The sequence below is a fragment of the Lytechinus variegatus genome, chromosome 4 (assembly GCF_018143015.1).
Source record: "Lytechinus variegatus isolate NC3 chromosome 4, Lvar_3.0, whole genome shotgun sequence".
NCBI classification, from domain to species: Eukaryota; Metazoa; Echinodermata; class Echinoidea; order Temnopleuroida; family Toxopneustidae; genus Lytechinus; species Lytechinus variegatus.
The window spans coordinates 56,788,998-56,809,783 of NC_054743.1; the positions used below are offsets into that span (position 1 = coordinate 56,788,998).

The window sequence follows — 20,786 nt, forward strand, 5'->3', positions numbered from 1 at the left end:
ATTCCTCATATATTCACAATACGTTCTGTGTAATTCAACAACAACAAAGATATTGATTCCACCAGTTTTAATTAACCGGGTGTGGAGAGAAGACCAAGCTTGATTCTCATTTTTATTCCACTGGAACATCATTATTGTATCTTAGTTTGGACTTATATCATAATATTTTAAACAACCGGGTCTGGAAAAAAGACTTTGGACTTATATTAATATTTTTGAAACAACCGTAAAGTGTTATTACATTGGTGGGCGTTATTACATTTGTGGGTGCAACATCCCCCCCCCACATTTTTCAAAAAGCATGTGCAAAAATGTAAAAATGACCATACGATTGTGATTTTTTGCATGGTCAGCCCCCAACTTTTAGCTCAGCTCCCTCCCCCCCCCCCCCTTTGAAAACCGTTCCGCGGCCCCAGGCCTGTATTATGATGTATCATCATAGGGGGTTAGGGTAGTATCCTTCACAACTTGCTTGATCATGTTAAAATTTGAAAATGTTGGTGGCTCTCCCGATTATAGGCCCCTCCCCCATTTTAAAATTCTGGATCCACCACTTATTTGCCCATAAATTAAACTGATCATGATAAATTGTTACGAAAAGAATACATTTATGCCGTAGAACGAGTATACATTCCTGAGTTTTCGAATGTGCTCGCTCAACAATGAAAATGTTTAAAATGAGTCTGTGACATTGAAAATACCAATTTTCCCACTTTGATGCGTGCTCACTCATCCATGAATAAACATATCGATTTCATTTTTGCACAGAATGCTGCCAATAGGTTGATAAAAATTACTGCGAAATGACATTGCTAAAGACAGCCTTTAAAAAATGTTCCACCATATTGTATGAGGGATTACTTATTCTCAAACATATGCACCCAAAATGTACACAAGTTTATGAGAGACGAAGTCAAAATTTTCACAAATATGAAATGAGGGTTTGTTTCATGAACGGTTTTTGCTACTTCTGCCAACCGTTATTCATGAAAGTTCACACATGGCTTCAGAGTAACACTATCCAAAAGGCGCGCACACCAAAATAACCATTCAACACGGTACAGAGTGGGGCCAATGCTTATAACTTTCTTTTCATTTGCATAATTTTGGAATATTGTGTGCTCACTGATGCATTAAACATCGGCATTCTCATAAAAATCAATGAATTTGGATCATTTCAAAGTTATAAACGCCATTTTTAGAAGGTCATCTTGTACTCCTTTTACACACTCAACGCCTATCTTGCATGTCTTCATGCATTTTTTGCCTTGAAAACTGTTTGATGATTTACTTTAATTTTTACGGTTGATAGTAGAATAAACTGCCGTTTTGGACGCCATCTTGGAATTCCAGATACCCCGGACGATCTTTTGTAACGTTATATACATGATATAATCTGTCTCAATACCATTAAAGTTATGACATTTTAAAAACTAAATTTCATTAAGATTTAGTTTGAAAAATGTCTTAACTTTAATGGTATAAATATATGACATTTCAAAAACTAAATTTCGTTAAGATTTGATGTTGACTACGCCGCCGACGGAAAAGTGACGTCCATGCTTGTGTTTTGCAGATAAGCGAGGAAAAAATGACGGGCACGCCAAAGCTATCCCAATGTGATTGTACTAGTATTGGCCCAAAATCATCAAACATTTGGCCATGTTATTTATCAATCAGCAGCTGTGAATCAGAAACTTGGCAGCCATCTTGGAATTAAAGATGGCTGATAAATTGATTGGATGCTTAATGTTTGCAACCCTCGATATCAAAGACAAAGCATACAACCCTATTTGTGAAATACAATCACCCAGAGAAATCGTTTTATATGAAAAACTGCAATAAAATGCCGCCATTTTTGTCGATTGGAGGATAGAAACGTCGGAATCAAGTTTGGCAAACAGCATTTTTGGATTCAGACCGTTGGGCTAAATAACTTCAAAGCAATTGACAAAGCGGCATGAACAGAAATACCCAAAGCTTTTTTTAGAGCAATTTTTTTAATCTGGATCTACTTAAAAGGGGACATAGAACATATATCATAGACCTGGGGATATGTTTGGTATCTATGCTAGGCTTTCAAATGCATGCGGATAAGCTACCATTATTATTTCATGAATTTCTAACAGACCCATTTGATGTAATTTTAGAATCTACTTGGATTATTGGAAAGCTGACCATCTTTGCTACTTGTCTGGATGTATCATTTGACCCTTAACACCATGGTGCAGACACCGAAAAATATTTCTCACAGGTTGATATTGTATGAACTCTCACCATTATTGATTAAAAAAAATAATTTTACATGTAGATGCCACATTGAAAACCCTCTTGGGTTTTTAGGCAAAATGGACAACTGCATATCTTTGCAGCAAGTCCAAACGAATCATTTTAAATTTGAATTTGATACCGTAGTGTGGACAACGAAATCATATTTCCCTGGGTGGATTTTCAGTGAATGGAGGCAAACTCGGATGCCATCTTAAAAATAACTACCTTCCCGAATGCTGATTTCGGTACATCATTCCTGAGGTCAAGAATTAACAAAAACAGTTGAAAAACTATTGGTTGAAATTTGTTCGGGGTAAGGATATATTTGTTCGTATATTGACCCATCTAATAATGCTATTGTAATGAAACGATTTCCTTCATTGGCGTGAAAGAGTACTTCACACAGATATTCATTCATTAACGGTGTAGGGCTAAGCCCGAGGGCTGTGCATGCTAAGGCAATTTGAAAGGCTAAAATAGTACAAAAAGCTGACATTATTTTCATGAAAAAGAAAATAATATGTGTTGTCTACAAACACTCATTTTTTATTCTGAATATTTTGACCACAAAAACGGGCCGTTAATCTGTCTTAACCTTTTTTTTCTTACCTCTGTCATATTTTTCATCTCTTTCTCTCCTATTGCACCCTTAGTCAGATCCAGATTTAAAAAAATGCTCGGATCCAACAACTTTCTATGACTTTAATTTGCTAAGAACCACAGTTCCCGTAGTAACCGTCGGATAATACATACTTTTTTTCTGATAATAACAGTCATTTGTCGGGTTGCTCCTTCAATCGTCATGTTCATCCTTATTACTATATTCATACATATTTTTCATTAAACGATTTAATCTATTCAGTGATATCACTGATCAAACAAATACAGCTATATCTCCAACGAGTTGATTCAGAAAACTGACAATATTAAACAAGCATTAAAGCATAAAAATTAATCGGACTAAATTCAATTTTTAAATTGAAATATGTTCTAAACTTTCAAAGTCTCTCTTCTGCAAAACCGATACATTATTGCAAAGTTCTTCCAAGTTACTCCTGATTATCTAACTGGGCATTTTTTTTTCTCTAAAAGTACAAACCTTTATCATTTTTTTGTCTAGACGTTTGAGATACGTATATACACATTTCCATAACAAACATAACATGTCCCATAGTCAGTCAGGTATGGACATTTTTTTTATAAAACGGTACGAAAGTATGCAGGGGAAATCTACCGGGGTATATTCATAGACCAGACAAGAGAACTTCAAACTGATGGGACATTTTAAATATACATTTTTTGACGAAAAAATAATGTGACATGAAAAAGTCTAGGCTAGCCCCACAGGTGGATCTACGTTTTTGTTTTCTTCTAAAAGTTAGGAAAAAAGAGGTCTATATTTTTTCGTAGAAGGATTTGATGAAAATCGATCTAATCAGTACTGTTAATTGTTATCAAACACAATTCTCTTTCAACCTTCATAATAATGCCATGAAGAAAAACTGGCTATGTAAGATACCTGTCTGTCGTGACGATGACTTTCGGCATGTATCAATATCTCGCTGTGAAAACTGAAAGAGGCATATCCTTATATAACAGCTGGTAACAAACTGTCCGACCAAAATATGGTCTTACATAACTGTAAACAGCTTTGAAGAGTTCCAAGTTATCAATTTTATCGAACGTACATAAATTAGGTGCTAGAGCGAACATCCAGTCCAGAATCTTAAACTCTCAGTGAAGAATCTAAGGTAATTGCCCGGTCTTCAAGTACACGTCGAGACTACAAGAATCGAGAACAAATAACTGGATAGACATAGAGCTCGGTGCTTGTTGCCGCATACCCTTAACTGAATCTTCAGAAAGAGCAATCCAGTAACAGAACATTGAGTCATAACCACACCTAAAAAAAGTATGCGCACGCACAAGCAAGAGAAAAAAGTTTAGAGAACTTTGTGCACCCTTGACCTTTGGAGCAGTTCTTAAGGGGCCTTAAAAAGCGCGATGTCGGTCTATCCAGATTTTTTCCCCAATACTGTATTGTATTTGGTCATCCCTCTTTAGTTTGAATTCATTGGCCAAGACTAGGAATTGTAGATTTTAAAGTAATATATTGTATTTTTTTGTGGAAGGGCCGTAGTGTACTTGTTCTGACTCTAGCCTTGAAAAACATACGATCGTGTGTTCGAATCCCACCGCGGTCTAGCGTCCCTTTTGGCAAGGCGTCAATCCAACTTTGCCACTGCCGACCCAGATGCTAAATGGGTACCCGGTAGGATGCGAAAGCCTATATGGAGTATTGCTAGCAATTGAGTCTTGGCACTCTTTCTGGAATGCTCCCCAGGGAATGAGAAAGGTACATACATGTACATTGTAGGTGGGCATGCAGGGATCTGACGATCGACCGGGTTAATAATAATGTGCTGTAAACGGTAAAGCGCTTAGGGCAATTATGGAGAAAAGCGCTCCATAAAAAATAGCTATTATTATCATTAATTAGCAATCCCTAAAGGTAATTAGACGTAATATCTGTATATGATATGTTCCTTTTTAGACGTGGAAATCCACAGTCCTCCTTCTATCTACATTCTTTTACTTCTCGTCCTCCATTGTGAATATAGTGTTGACTCTTTGGGCGATGCGTTGCTGTTTCCGGTGGCTTCAAAAGGTCATGTTGTTGTTCTTTCCAGCTATGGAGATCAATGGTAGAGACACGTTATAAGGCGTTTATAGTGTAAGCAAACATTGCATCCCCAACTCAGCATTTTGAATATGACATTTATTACTATATGTTTATTTTATGTGCTTGGGTATCCAATCTTAAAACATAACCAATTTTTTAACTTGAAAATAATTTCGAAATATACGCGTATAGGCCTGCTTTTATATTCTCGTGAAGCATTTTGTGAAAATTAAGATCTCGTTGTCGCATATTTGATGACTTTTCAGGTTCTTCATAGAAGCATAAAATTAGTCCTTACAGTCATTAAAGGGGAATCCAGCCATGGTCATAAGATGTTTTGCGGGAAAGGAAAAACATATATAACAGAATGGTGAAAGTTTGAAAGAAATCGGACAAGCAATGATAAAGTTATGGCTGCTTTTAAATCGAAATCCCTAAGACTATTAAATTTGAAATTGGCATCTGGGTAAGTAAATTATGATAAGTGGCAAGTACAACTTTCCCATAGGCCATGTACTTTATAATTAGGTATTTGTAGTTTTCTCCGAAGTACCCACTCCCCTGGGGCAGTAATCAAAATATAACTCAGGTGGCTTATCGTTTTATGTTCTCATGAAAAAAATATATAAATTTGAAATATAACTTTTGAAAAACGTGACATTTTAGTCATTTTATGTAATGGAGTGAATGGAGGAGTAGTCCTTGCCTTACATAACTATGCCTTCACATATGTGACAATTTGAAGTCTCCATGAATGTAGTGATTACCATTGTTTACAAATTCTAAAAATTCATAAGTTTCTTATTGGTTGTGCAATATCGTTTTAACTTTCACCTATCTTTTTTTTCTTTTTCCTCTAAAAACAAGTATTTGTTTGGGTTGGATTCCCCTTCAAGAACCGTTTTGGTTGAAACAGTTAAAGGTCAATTATGCAGCTTATAGGGCTATCAGTAGCGTGGAAAATCTCGACCATTTTCTAATACTGGGCTTATTTCGAAAGGGTGGGTGCTGTCGCGTTAGGGTGCGTCAACGCGAACGCGAAGATTCGTCCAAAGCACCCCCCCCCCGTTTAGCCGAAAGGGTGCGTCGGGAGCGCCACGTCGCGTCGCGTTCACTGGAACGCGCCCTTTCGTCCAAGGCCCCCTCGGTTTGGACGAAACGGTGTGTTTAATAATAATGAATAAATGAATAAAAATACAAATATTTATAAGAAAGCTGAATATAAGGTATTTTGCCAATTTGTACGTAAAATAGTGGATTTTCAATCATTTAAAGCATTGACAATTTGAGGAAAAGAAAGAAAAGTTCAACTAATAATAATAATGATAATAATAATAATAATGATAATGATAATAATTTTCACCCCAAAGAGTGAATTTATGGAAATTAATTTGGAGTGAAAAATTGGCGCCAAGTGGCTTATTGCAAGGGTGGGTATCTGATTTTATTATCATAATTATTTTCATTGCAACTCTTTCTGCAACGGGCCCCAGGATGACACTGCTGTTTTGATTTACCGATTTTTGAGAAAAATGATTTGTCATTGAAGAGGCTTTTTTGATAAGATTATCTGCGTTACACGAAGCGTCTGCGTAGTTATTGGGAAAACTCCCTATGAGCGTGTTTCGCTCTGGCACGAACGCGGGATTATACGCGACTCCCAGCACCTTTGGGAGACACTTTTTGCGCGGTCGTATCATGATTTAACGTATTGGCTAATCCTGCAACGACAAGCCGTGTGACATGAGATTTCACTTTCGGTCGCCTACTCAAGCTGACAGTGCTGCGCAAGCATAGTGATGTCCTTGCATTATTAGGGTCTGAAGGTTACACTAGTATAAAAAGAATCCCCATAAACTCGTGCGCTGAAGTGGCACTGAAAAGAAAAAAAATCATCATAAAAAAAGGGTAAAATTAGAGGGCTGAATGTTCACTACCACAGGATATCTGACATTCCAAAAACAGAAAAGGGTATCTCGACCAGCTTATTTTAAAAATAAATCAGCATTTTTATGAAGACTTCTCCAGACGGGATCTAACAATAATATGATAATATAGAGTATTTCTATAAAGAGCTAAATCAACATTATGTGCTCAAGATGATAATCCATCACCTGAAAGAGTTACAGAGAATTGGCCTATCAAGATCATCGTGTCATGTGCCTTTTGTTCGGTAGACTGACTGGGAACCAATCAGAATTGTGCTTTCAAATTAGTGCTAATTGGTAACCTTCGTGTTACGTGGCACTAGTTACATTTCTCGGTCAATGCTCGGACTAAAAAGTGCGTTCAAGGACATGTTCATTGGTCATTTCCATTTAGCGTTTGATTGCAAACCTCTTTGTCACATCGAAGACCAGGTCCTATACCGCTGACTCCAAAGTGCATGTGGTTCAAAGAGTAAACACACGAAAAGATAAGATTACAATTTTATCATTTAAGTAGGGCCTATTAACTCCTCAAAGTGATTTACATACTAGGGTATATACAGTGTGAGTCACAAAAAATGTTACGCTTTTTAAATTAATTATTTTTTTTTCAAGAAAATATGGGATTCAGAGAGAAATTCTAGCATTTAAGGGTAGAGTAAATGTTTCTCTGTCACTTGGTAAAATTTGTTTCAGTGTTGTTGTTATGGTTGAGTGCACAGCAGCCATTGTCTGAGAAAGTGTCAAAACCCATTTGCACTAAGTCAGATGTACCTGCTGAAAAAGAGACAAAAGCATTCACACAAACAATTAGCGTAAAGTTTATGCGTATGTTTATTAATCAAGAAAAATAAACAAGATAACCAGTAAATCAATAAATCATCTTCACTTCATAGTTCCTTTTCATTGTCATTTCGGCCACAACTTGGACAAAGCTTCCCACCTTCAATCTTCCACGTGTTGCCAATTTCTCTTGATGCACTTCTGAGCTCGATGGAGCATTGCTGCCATGCCAAGTGTCTAAATCAAAATCAGTCGAAAAATAAAGAAGAAGCATTTTAGGTGATTGAATTCAAAAGTGTACAGCACCCCACTTGCAGATTTGGAAGACTTGCAGCAGCGCATCACTCCCGGATTCATCAGAGCAACATGTGGAAGACTGAACACGTTGAAGGCGGGAAGCTTTTTGGGTGCATGCCGAAAGTTTGCTAGGTTGTACTCTTTCTATCATTCTATTGTCACCGGTGGATCCATGAGGGGCACATCCGCCCCCGCCCCCCCCCCCCCTCTTTTGAGAGCCATGATAACAGATATTCCTAGACAGACATTCTCAGGGCAAAATGTCGGACATACCTAAGACATGAAGACCTCCTTTGAAGTGCTTGTTAGATTTTCTGAACAAATATTCCCCAGTACGAGACTTTTCCGACGGATGCGGCAGCGTCAACATTAAAATTCTGACAAAGGTTAATTTTTTGAACTGTCTAAATAACCTTAGAAAGTATATAAACCTAGTTCATGATACTGTAAAGTTAATTACGTATTAAGTATTAACATTCTACCTGAGTTTCGGCTAACATGACTAAGGTCAAAGGCCATTAAAGGTCAATGACCTTTGACCACGTTTAAAGTATCAACATTGAAATCCCAACCAAAGATTTTTGAAAATGTCATTATAACTTAAAAAGTATATGGACCTAGTCAATGAACTTGAAGATAATCAAGGAACTAGGAAACACGGATAATAAGTCAGAATGCAACGCTCGTTTTGCATCATCAAGTTTTTGGTCACATGATTATAAAGTTCAAAGGATATTTAAGATCAATGAATGCCGTATGAATATTGAAATACATGTATTAACTGTGGTTGCATGAAACTTGATCATGTAAACATGTTAAAAGGGTAATCAAGTATCGTATCGGTGTCAGGTCATATGGTCAAGTTCAAAGGTCATTTAGAGTCAGTGAACTTAGTATGAATGTTGTTATAGGGAAAATTAATTCATCTGAGTTGTTTTCAAAGTCAGCACTGTTAATATATCATGTATATTGCAAAGACCGTAGACGCAGATGCAAAAGAATGGAAAAGTCCAACATTCGTATTTCATAAGACATGCTTCGTCATTTGTTTGCTTGAGATCGCTTTTTGTTAATTCACAAGACTTAATTTGGGGGTTTTATTACTCGCGAGAAGCAACTCAAAGCGTCCTTTTCGCCCTTTTGCCGCATTTAATATGAATGTTTGACTGGTCAATTTTTGGAGATTCGCATCCTTACAATACCTTCACCATTTACAAATAGTTTGTAAGCTCAGTTATAACCAGAATTGTTCTTAACACGTTGGCACACCTTTAGTGCAGTTTTGCCGCATGCAAAGACCCGATTGTAAGACTTCGCAATATAAGGTTGTGCAACGTATATTATTTACAAATGATTTGCTTTTCAAATTGAAATTAGTTTCAGTAAACAAATGCACCTTCTGTCGAAAAGAAATTGAAACGGTTTTGCATCTATACTCGAAGTGCAGGCCTGTTAATCACATTTGGAAAGAGTTAATGGACTGGATTAGGACCAAAACCAATGAGACTATACCTTTCAGATGAAAATGAAATATTCAGATTTATTGGAAAAAACACTATTGTGCACTCAACTGTATTTTCATTATAGTAAGAAAAACTATGTATGATTGTAAAATAAACAATATAATTCCTCTTTTCAGTATTATTAAATCCTAAATCAATTATTACCAAAATGAAAAATACATTGCCCAACTAAATTTCAACCAACACAGATTTGACAAAAGATGGTTTCGATTGAAAAATCTCTTTATTGTTTGACTTCCACATGTAAAATTAATTTGTCAGTTCATTGTTTATATCAGTTATTGTATTAACCATTGTACTCTGTATCTATTGATTTTTTATTGCCAATAAAATCCCTGTGCAGGAGAAAAAGATTTTTAAAAGAAAGTTTTAGGTCACATGATTATAAAGTTCAAAGGTCATTTAGAGTCAATGAACTTAGTACGAATGGTGTTATAGGGAAAATTAATTCATCTTAGTTGTTTTTAAAGTCGGCACTGCTAATACATCATGTATATTGCAAAGACCGTAGACGCAGATGCAAAAGAATGGAAAAGTCCAACATTCGTATTTATGACGCTTGCTTCGTCATTTGTTTGCTTAAGATCGCTTTCGTTAATTCACAAGATTTAGTTTGGGGGTTTTATTACTCGCAAAAAGCAACTCAAAGCGTCCTTTTCGCGCTTTTGCCGCATTTAATATGAATGTTTGACTGGTCCATTTTTGGAGATTCGCATCCTTACAATACTTTCACAAATAGTTTGTAAGCTCAGTCATAACCAGAATTGTTTTTAGCACGTTTGGCACACCTTTAGTGCAGTTTTGCCGCATGAAAAGACCCGATTGTAAGACTTCGCATTTCCTTAATATCATTCTCGTCCTTACTAAGAAAAATAGCAAAACAATTGTGAACACCGTAAAAACAGGGTTGGTATTATTGAATATTCTAAAAACTATTTTGTTTTGTTTTGTCATTCTAGGAGTTGTGACACAGCTATTACTGTCACAAATTGGTATTCTGAAGATTGAGTTTTCTCGGTCATATTCGTGTAGGTTCCTACTTTTTTTCTTCGCAGGAAACCCAATCAAAATCACACATCTTATGGGAAATAAACTTAACTAAACTTGCGTAATGGCGTGATTAATTCAATGGAACACGGGGGTTCTCGGGTACTTCTAACCAGTCCCAGTATCACAGCCACCGTTTATCATTTAGCCCTATACTTACCCAGCTTCTCTCGAATGGTGGGTACTTCTGCGACCCAAGCCCCATTACGACATGATTTCTTGGTTAGATTCGTGAAGTCAAAGCCTTTTATATGCCGACTGAAAAGAGATATTGAGAGACAGGTAGTAAAGCTCCGTTGTCACGGGGCTCGCGAACAAATTTTGCGAAAGTTTTCCAAGGAAGCAAATGTCAAAAACTTGCTGTCCAATATTTATATTTTATGCGACGAAAGTGCGCAAATAATTTCGCTTAAAATGCGGAAGCTATTAATAATACATCATAGATTCCTGTTGGAACGCAATTTTAATTACGCCTCTGGTCTCCATCATGGTCAAGTCTGATGTATACGCCTGTATACATCAGACTGCTTTAAAGGAAACCAAAACCCAAGAAGAGAAGTAATCTTATTGGAAATAGTAAAATGACAGGAACAATCTAAAAAAAGTTTCATGAAAATCGGTTACGAAATAAGCAAGTTATGGGAGTTTGAAAACTCTTGTTGTACTGTCTATGGGCATCCTCAAATTGGCAAACGTGCTTCAAAACGGCTGATTTTGTGGATAACTCTCCATTTTTGTTGTACACAAATTTTCAGATTTTCTTCATTATCGTTCAAATTGCATCTTCCCTCTTTCTGAGCACAACATACGTCATGGGAAAATATAATCCACACCATATATTTCAAGGTCAGGAGGAGATCATGTGAAATATGTAAAATAAAGGGGAAATCAGAAAATATGTTAATCTTACCAAAGATGGTTGATGTAATTGTCTCGTCGAATCTCGCCGTCAGTCACAACGTCGATGCCCAACGACGTTTGTTCGTTCAAAGTTTCTTTAACTGCCTTGTCTACCAACGCTTCATAATCTATAGATATAGTAAGAAGAGATCATACGATGTTATGGCAATCACTGTTCTTTTTAGTAGTTTATTTTGAAGAAGGCGTTCAAATTCGCTAATAATAGAATGCGTAATGATCAGTTTAGGAATCGTTTGAACCGTAAGAAATTAATCAGAAAGACAAAGTTTAAAACAGTCGATGTTGTAAAATAGCCCGATGTTGTCAAATGTTTGATAATTGTTTTATGGTACATGACTGAGATGGGTTTGTCAAACATTCGATTGTGTTAATGACTAGGCCTATGTGGTCGGCATAGTCGATCAGAAATATTTTTGTAATATTAGCTGGCCTTCATTGGGATACTGCATCCCTGACTAGATCCATATTGCCCCGGAGTCGTGACATGATCAATATGGATCTAGTGATCATAAGTGACGTAACATGACGTTACGCAAAAGGATCATTAATGCCTACATGCATGTATAATATCTTGTGTAATATTACTTGATTTTGTAGCAATTTTTACATGTTATAAGGATATTGCATGCCGGAATTACAGGGGAGCGATTCAGAAAAGATGTTTTATCCCACAAAGTCACTTTTATCAGATAAGTTTCATGGTAACAGTTCGACATTTGTGCCTCTCAGTCAATCATAACCAAGGAAAGTCCATGAAACACTCCTCTGATTTTCAGGTTATTCCTGTATAGAGTGATGTAATCCTGGTTAGGTAATTGTGACGTCAATGGTTGACGCGCTTGGGTGAGACTAGTGGGAATGTGGATATTATGGACCAAGGTGCTGTAGGAATAGGTAAAGGTTTATGAATATCATTGTACCTCGCCCTACAGCTAATCACTGGCCAGGCTGCTGTCACGTATTTCATGAATATACGCGCTTAGAGCCAAATTTTCATGGACGAAATACTAAAAAAAAAGTTCGGACAGAAATGATAGAGGGGAAATTTCATAAACTTGGTATAAAATCAATGAGAATTATAAAATCAACTGGATTGTCAAATCACAAGGGGGTTCGTGTGCGTGGGGGGGGGGGGAGGTGAGTGCGTGTGTGTTCAATTCAAAGTTTAGTTCGCTGCTGCATTCGCATTATTCATTTAGTCCTGCTATTGAGGTAGTTAAAAATGATAAGCTTATGTACTTCAACTCCAGTCTTATATTGGCCCGAATTCTCAAAGGGTAGCTAACTTAGTCGAGCTTCGAAAATGCAAAATTTAGCACGGTGGGCTAAATGACAGTCAAATGACGCGATTTAGCACATGGGCAAAGTTAGCCACCCTTCGAGAATTCGGGCCAATAGGTCTACCTGCTCATTTCACCTTCCCACCCATTTGCTTTTAACGTTTAACTCTTCGAGCAGCCGATCGATGACAATGAGGATATGCTTTAATTTTCCCGCGCGATTACAATTACACCCTCCCTATTAGACAACGTGGGACCCACCCCTGCAAGATAGCCACAGTGCAAATTAATAAAAGACCATTTACACGTTATCGTGACTTCTTATCCAAAGCAGAAACTTGGTTACGACATGTGAGAGAGATAACCAATGGAGTGCATATTGTTTTTAAAGCTAAAAATTGTCTCTCTCCACATAGCATATCAGAACTTTTTAAACAATACAGACCAAGATGTAACCTTTACCCTATAAAGGGCCAGATCCAGGTTTTTCCAAGGCACTGACAAGAAAAAAAGAATGTTTCCCGCTTTTAAATGTGGGGGGCAAATTTCGTTTTTTTTTGTCAAGCCCCCCAAAAATGACCTCACTCTCAAAAGGGTGGCACACTTGGGTAAAAGGGGAATTATTACATTAAAAATAAGACATTATGGAAAGCAGCAGCAGAAAATTACATATGCTAAGAGGATTAAAAGCTTATATCTACCAGAATGTGATTTCTTAACAGTGTGTGCAAGATAAGTCCTAGAGTATTGTGTACCTATTTTCACTGCTTCTTTGACTCTGAAATAGATCAGTGTTATTGAAACTGTCTCTTATCCTTAAGGATAGCTACCATAATAAACACTCCAGCTAATGACATCAATGTAACCTGAAGAATAAGAATCCCTCACTGTTACAGCTCCCCCCCCCCCCCCCCCCGATCCTCGACAAATTCCCAGACAATCTACCCCCAAGATATATAGCTACAGTAAATTGAACACAACCGAGACAACTATGTAACCACGAGCGCGTTTATCCTATGGATGGTTACCCAAAAGATATCCAATACAAGGTGATGGTGGCTTCATATAAGATCTCCATGTTCTACGTGTCCCTAAAGCAGGTATTGTCAAGGGGATAGATTTTCCTACCTTCTGGTGGTAAACCCTTCACAAACTTGTTGAAATCCTCTGGGTTATAATCGGCCTGGTTGCTAAACCAGTTCGGAATGGTGCAGTTGGATGGTTTAGGGTAACTACCAATTACCGTTGTTCTCAGAGGCATGCTGAACAAAAATCGACGCTTCCGATGGTTGTGACAGGCAAACCTTTCACGGAAAAATGAGGATAAATTCGGAAGAATCCTTTAAAAGCCATTTTGCTAACTACGCTGGTGACTGTTTGTTTAAGGTTTATACGGTTTAATTAATGAAACGGACGATAAAGAGCACGCGGAATGATCATAAGGAAAGCGTATTTTCCGCTCTATCGTCTAATAAGTTGTCAGATCTTATATCCTTGGCATTCATTGGCTGAGAAACACAGGTTGCTATGGTAACTATCGGATGAAATGTCAGATAAAACATGCGACAAGTCTTTTTAGGGAAAGCTCGATCAACCGGTCAGCATTCCGGACGACTGTTTCCCTACTTTCTGTAGATGTGCAATTCATGAATTCGTTGAAATCCGAAGGCTTAAATATTGGTACTGTTTGAAAATATCGAGAATATTTAGATCACAAAATTATGGAAGCTTAAAAGTGCCACCGAGATGTTGAGATAATTATCTCGGGAAGTCGACATCTTGATAGCAAAAGATAAGATGACGAGATCCCAGATCTCACCATGTCGACATCTTTTAGAAGAGATGATGAGATGACAAGATCCCGAATCTCATCATGTCAACATCTTTTAGAAGAGATGATGAGATGACAAGATCCCAGATCTCATCATGTCAACATCTTTAAGAAGAGATGATGAGATGACAAGATCCCGGATCTCATCATGTTGACATCTTGTAGAAGAGATGATGAGATGACAAGATCCCGGATCTCATCATGTCAACATCTTTTAGAAGAGATGATGAGATGACAAGATCTCGGATCTCATCATGTTGACATCTTGTAGAAGAGATGATCAGATGACAAGATCTTGGATCTCGTCATGTCTACATCCAGTGGAAGAGATGATCAGATGTCATGATCTCGTAACTCGTCATGTCTACATCTTTAAGAAGAGATGATTAGATGACATGATCATGGATCGAAGATCTTGTCATCTGACCATCTCTTCTAAAAGATGACGACATGACGAGATCCGGGATCTTGTCATCTCATCATCTCTTCTAAAAGATGTCAACATGATGAGATCCGGGATCTTGTCATCTCATCATCTCTTCTAAAAGATGTCGACATGATGAGATCCGGGATCTTGTCATCTCATCATCTCTTCTAAAAGATGTTGACATGATGAGATCTGGGATCTTGTCATCTCATCATCTCTTCTAAAAGATGTTGACATGATGAGATCCGGGATCTTGTCATCTCATCATCTTTTCTAAAAGATGTCGACATGATGAGATCCAGGATCTCGTCATCTTATCTTTTGCTATCAAGATGTCGACTTCCCAAGATAATTATCTCAACATCTCGGTGGCACTTTTAAGCTTCCATACAAAATAAAGGAGCAGAGTGGTAAGTATGATGGTTGAACGTCATTATTCTAGCTATTCGTTTTTTAAGTAATAAAATAGGGTTCAGGGTTGTTATGCGTGTCCCACCCCATACTTCCAGACCATACGTTACATGTATATGTGGTAAATAAATAAATCGTATAACATAACTAAGATTCTCTTTGTTACATAATTCCTCAATATTGTGATGACGGCAAGGTGTCAAATTATTTATATATTTATGTATTTTTGTTTATTTTAAAGAGGTGTAAATAAATGAATCTGAAATCTGAAAATTAAAGCTGATGAGTTGCTCACTAAACTCAATAAAAAAAATGTTGAACATTCATTTGCGTCTTTTATTCTTTATTCGGTAAATGAAGAACGAATATGTAACACATCGGCAATCATTTAATTTATGATATGTAGTAGAAAGACAGATTGACGGGCACAAATTGATAATTAAGGCAACAAACCGTTTGTAGCACTGTGATATAACGCATAGAACGATCATGATTAATAAAATGTATTTAGATATTAACTATTATAATATGCCTCCACAGAATGAATCGTTTATGATTCTGACCTTGAATAGATCTAAAAAAAATATCCACAATCTCTAATTTAAATCGATCTTACCAAAGCATCATGTCTAGTAGTAGGCCTACATGTTTAAATGAACATGAATTACAAATTCAGAGAATCACACAACATTAAACAATATGGAGTATTCAAGATTTCAGCGAGGCAAAATAAACCTGGACGATAACAGATACTAGTAGTGGTTCTGATTCCTCCTCGTAGGATCGAATCTTACTTCATGCGTTTTTTTCACTCAGCAATATACACATGTTTTACAAATTAAAAGAATCAAATGCATAAAGCAACATAGAGTATACAAAATTGAAATATTTCAGCGAGTCGAAATAACCCTGGACGATAACAGATACTAGTAGTGGTTCTGATTCCTCCTATTTAATCATCGGGTCGTAGGATCGAATCTTACCTCAGGCGTTATTTTCACTAAGCAATTTAAACATAAATTACAAATTAAAAAGAATCACAAGACATTAAGCAATATAGAGTATACAGAATTGAAATATTTCAGCGAGTCAACATAACCCTGGATGATAACAGAGACTAGTAGTCATGGCAGTGGTTCTGATTCTTCTTTGTCAATTAATAGGTCGTAGGATCGAATCCAATTTTCCAGGGATAAATCCAGGCGTCATTTACACTCATCAATTATTTATCTACAATACCCACGATGTTTGTTAGGGACAATAAGCACTTAGTAACCAGTATGTAACACACGTCATAAACACACTAATCTTGCAGCAACATTCTTCCCCTTCTCGCCCTTTAAAAAAGTACATGACATTGTATAGTTGTTAGAAAATACAGTATGTATACATGCAATCATGTCCTACTTTATAGTTGTTATTGGGCATTTTCTTTAAAAGCATACTTAGAATACAAATCTATTGATTAGATATCTATGCAGTATAGTACATGTTGCTTCAACAGCAAAAATCTGTATTTCTGCTGGCTAGAACTCAATTATCCAACTAAACTAAACATCGGAACTCGACCTCGGAATAGTAAAATTTACAACGTTAAAACATTCTCATACTGTAACTCAAGTACACTTTAGTGGAAGATTAATGTAATTTCCTGATGATCAATATATGATAATACCTGGAGTAGACAGAATCCTAAAGATATAAACATACTATATACAAATGTAATAAACTTACGCTGTAAGGTTATAACCATACAAATATATTATACGACATTGTGTCACGTGCCCATTTAGACTTCAAACATAAGAACTGGAACTAGCAATATAGGTTACCAAAGCCCCACCAGTATTTCGTTACCATGTCAATAGTTTCCAACACATAAACATACATGTCTTGACTATTCTTACCCCAAGACTAATGTGCGAGATACATATGATGATAATTGTTTATAAACCATGATAAACTGATGAAGTAGTACAAGTTTTTTTTTTTGCATAATTTTTTAGATATGTAGTTACCACGGCAACACCTCGAGACCAATGTGTGAGCCACATTTCATTTCATTTCAAACTTCGTTTGGCGGGGCATAATAAAAAAGTACAGTAATGCAAAACAATGCATAAAAAGAACAATGAACAAATAATATAACGACGTTATGTACTATAGTATTTACACAATATACAGACACCACTTCTCAACTATTTACATCAGATACTATGTGATTTGTATTTTCCAAATACAGTACAAGCAATATTGTGAGTTTGTAGAAATTGTTGAACATAATTCGGTTTTTTTCTTAATTCAACCTTATACTGCTATAGCGAACCATTTATGTTTACCCATCTTTTCCTGCACGCCAGTTTAAGGTTTACCATGCATGTTTGTCACGTACTTCGCATTCATTTTACTGCCCTCTATTGACAAAAATGGTTATCCTGATCTCTTTTGTGTTATTTCTCTTGAATTTTGTGCAATTTGTAGGCAATAAGGTTTTTCTTTTTTCTATTTTTTTTATTATTCATAATATTTACAACAATATTTTAAAAGAAAGATGCACTCTACAAGAATTATAATAGGCATTTATATAGCGCCATCTATCGAAAAATATTCTATTCCGAGGATCGATGTCGTTATTACCTCGGCCTTAGCTCAAGGTGCATTTCAGCGCTTATGCATTCAATCTTTCTACAAACCTTTTGACAGCATCCTCCATTCATAACATGTGTGTATGATTGTACTTAAATACTTTTTTATGTGATATTTGCTTATTATGTCAGGATGAACAAACAAAACATTACATGCCATTGCGGGAAATGGGAAAGAGTGATATGAACAATTGAATTGTCAATTAATAGGTCGTAGGATCGAATCCAATTTTCCAGGGATAAATCCAGGCGTCATTTACACTCATCAATTATTTATCTACAATACCCACGATGTTTGTTAGGGACAATAAGCACTTAGTAACCAGTATGTAACACACGTCATAAACACACTAATCTTGCAGCAACATTCTTTCCCTTCTCGCCCTTTAAAAAAGTACATGACATTGTATAGTTGTTAGAAAATACAGTATGTATACATGCAATCATGTCCTACTTTATAGTTGTTATTGGGCATTTTCTTTAAAAGCATACTTAGAATACAAATCTATTGATTAGATATCTATGCAGTATAGTACATGTTGCTTCAACAGCAAAAATCTGTATTTCTGCTGGCTAGAACTCAATTATCCAACTAAACTAAACATCGGAACTCGACCTCGGAATAGTAAAATTTACAACGTTAAAACATTCTCATACTGTAACTCAAGTACACTTTAGTGGAAGATTAATGTAATTTCCTGATGATCAATATATGATAATACCTGGAGTAGACAGAATCCTAAAGATATAAACATACTATATACAAATGTAATAAACTTACGCTGTAAGGTTATAACCATACAAATATATATACGACATTGTGTCACGTGCCCATTTAGACTTCAAACATAAGAACTGGAACTAGCAATATAGGTTACCAAAGCCCCACCTGTATTTCGTTACCATGTCAATAGTTTCCAACACATAAACATACATGTCTTGACTATTCTTACCCCAAGACTAATGTGCGAGATACATATGATGATAATTGTTTATAAACCATGATAAACTGATGAAGTAGTACAAGTTTTTTTTTGCATAATTTTTTAGATATGTAGTTACCACGGCAACACCTCGAGACCAGTGTGTGAGCCACATTTCATTTCATTTCAAACTTCGTTTGGCGGGGTATAGTAAACAACTACAGTAATGCAAAACAATGCATAAAAAGAACAATGAACAAATAATATAACGACGTTATGTACTATAGTATTTACACAATATACAGACACCACTTTTAAACTATTTACATCAGATACTATGTGATTTGTATTTTCCAAATACAGTACAAGCAATATTGTGAGTTTGTAGAAATTGTTGAACATAATTCGGTTTTTTTATCCAACCTTATACTGTTATAGCGAACCATTTATGTTTACCCATCTTTTCCTGCACGCCAGTTTAAGGTTTACCATGCATGTTTGTCACGTACTAGTACTTCGCATTCATTTTACTGCCTCTATTGACAAAAATGGTTATCCTGATCTCTTTTGTGTTATTTCTCTTGAATTTTGTGCAATTTGTAGGCAATAAGGTTTTTCTTTTTTCTATTTTTTTTATTATTCATAATATTTACAACAATATTTTAAAAGAAAGATGCACTCTACAAGAATTATAATAGGCATTTATATAGCGCCATCTATCGAAAAATATTCTATTCCGAGGATCGATGTCATTATTACCTCGGCCTTAGCTCAAGGTGCATTTCAGCGCTTATGCATTCAATCTTTCTACAAACCTTTTGACAGCATCCTCCATTCATAACATGTGTGTATGATTGTACTTAAATACTTTTTTATGTGATATTTGCTTATTATGTCAGGATGAACAAACAAAACATTACATGCCATTGCGGGAAATGGGAAAGAGTGATATGAACAATTGAATGAAATTATGAGACGATAGAAACTCATCGGATTTTGTTTTGGTTTGTTCATCACATCAATATTTACAGTGTATGAAATGCTTCAAAACAAGACATCAACCCAATGATGTAATGAGCAATATAAAATTATAATTAATGTTTTTAATAAACATATTAGGATGTTTGCATTTCTCTGCTTAGATTACGTTTGGTACAAATAATGTAGTTACTCTATTTACAGACGATTCAACTTCATTTTCACACATTACAATGATTGCTTGTTTCTAAACAAGATTATAACAATGTAAAAGTTCAATGAAAAGTAAATCTTTTTACTTATTTAGAGTAATAAGTGTCGTATCAGGCATTTAAAATTAATTGCGTACGAACGTCCATTGCTTTTTTAAAGGTTGTAGCCGCTCGGTAGGAATGGAATATCTAATAGAACTGACAATATTCGATCAAATACAACCTTCCATGGTAGAGGACTGTCTTACAACTGCAGTGGTTATGTTTGGGTATCTTTTTATCTTCGACTCTTTTGAATCGGTTGGTCACAAAATAATTTAAGGACCCGTCCACCACCAAGAAGATAAATTTGAATGAAAGAGGGGACGCAAAACAAGTGTAACAAGCGAAATTTCTTCAAAATCGGATGTAAAATATTGACCGACGTTTTCAGTACCGAATTGTGACGTCACGGTGTCATGGCAATGAACCGGTTGGTTCTAAACAGAGTCGCAGCTGACAATCGTTTATACACATTCTAATTTTGAAAAATGATGATGTGTTTGTCCCTGATTGTTACCATTATTGTGAGGTTGATGAAATTCCGATAGCAACCTTCTTTTCCTGAGAAACACGTGCTTTGTGAT

At 36.1% G+C, this 20,786-nt stretch overlaps 2 protein-coding genes across 2 annotated transcripts in view; both read right to left on the reverse strand.

Moving 5' to 3' along the window:
• Positions 1-4,121, reverse strand: part of LOC121413091 — a 30,242-nt gene extending 26,121 nt beyond the window's left edge. The window contains exon 1 of the mRNA XM_041605855.1: positions 3,791-4,121. The gene's annotated coding sequence lies outside the window, so the exon portion shown is untranslated. The remainder of the gene's footprint in view (positions 1-3,790) is intronic.
• Positions 4,122-7,555: 3,434 nt separating this feature from the next.
• Positions 7,556-14,072, reverse strand: LOC121413092 (5-methyltetrahydropteroyltriglutamate--homocysteine methyltransferase-like). The gene is made up of 4 exons (XM_041605856.1): positions 13,862-14,072; positions 11,443-11,560; positions 10,693-10,790; positions 7,556-7,656 (listed from the first exon to the last, which is right to left on the reverse strand). The coding sequence occupies exons 1-4, from the start codon at positions 13,992-13,994 to the stop codon at positions 7,556-7,558; spliced, it is 450 nt and encodes a 149-aa protein (XP_041461790.1). The 5' UTR covers positions 13,995-14,072.
• Positions 14,073-20,786: the final 6,714 nt, after the last annotated feature.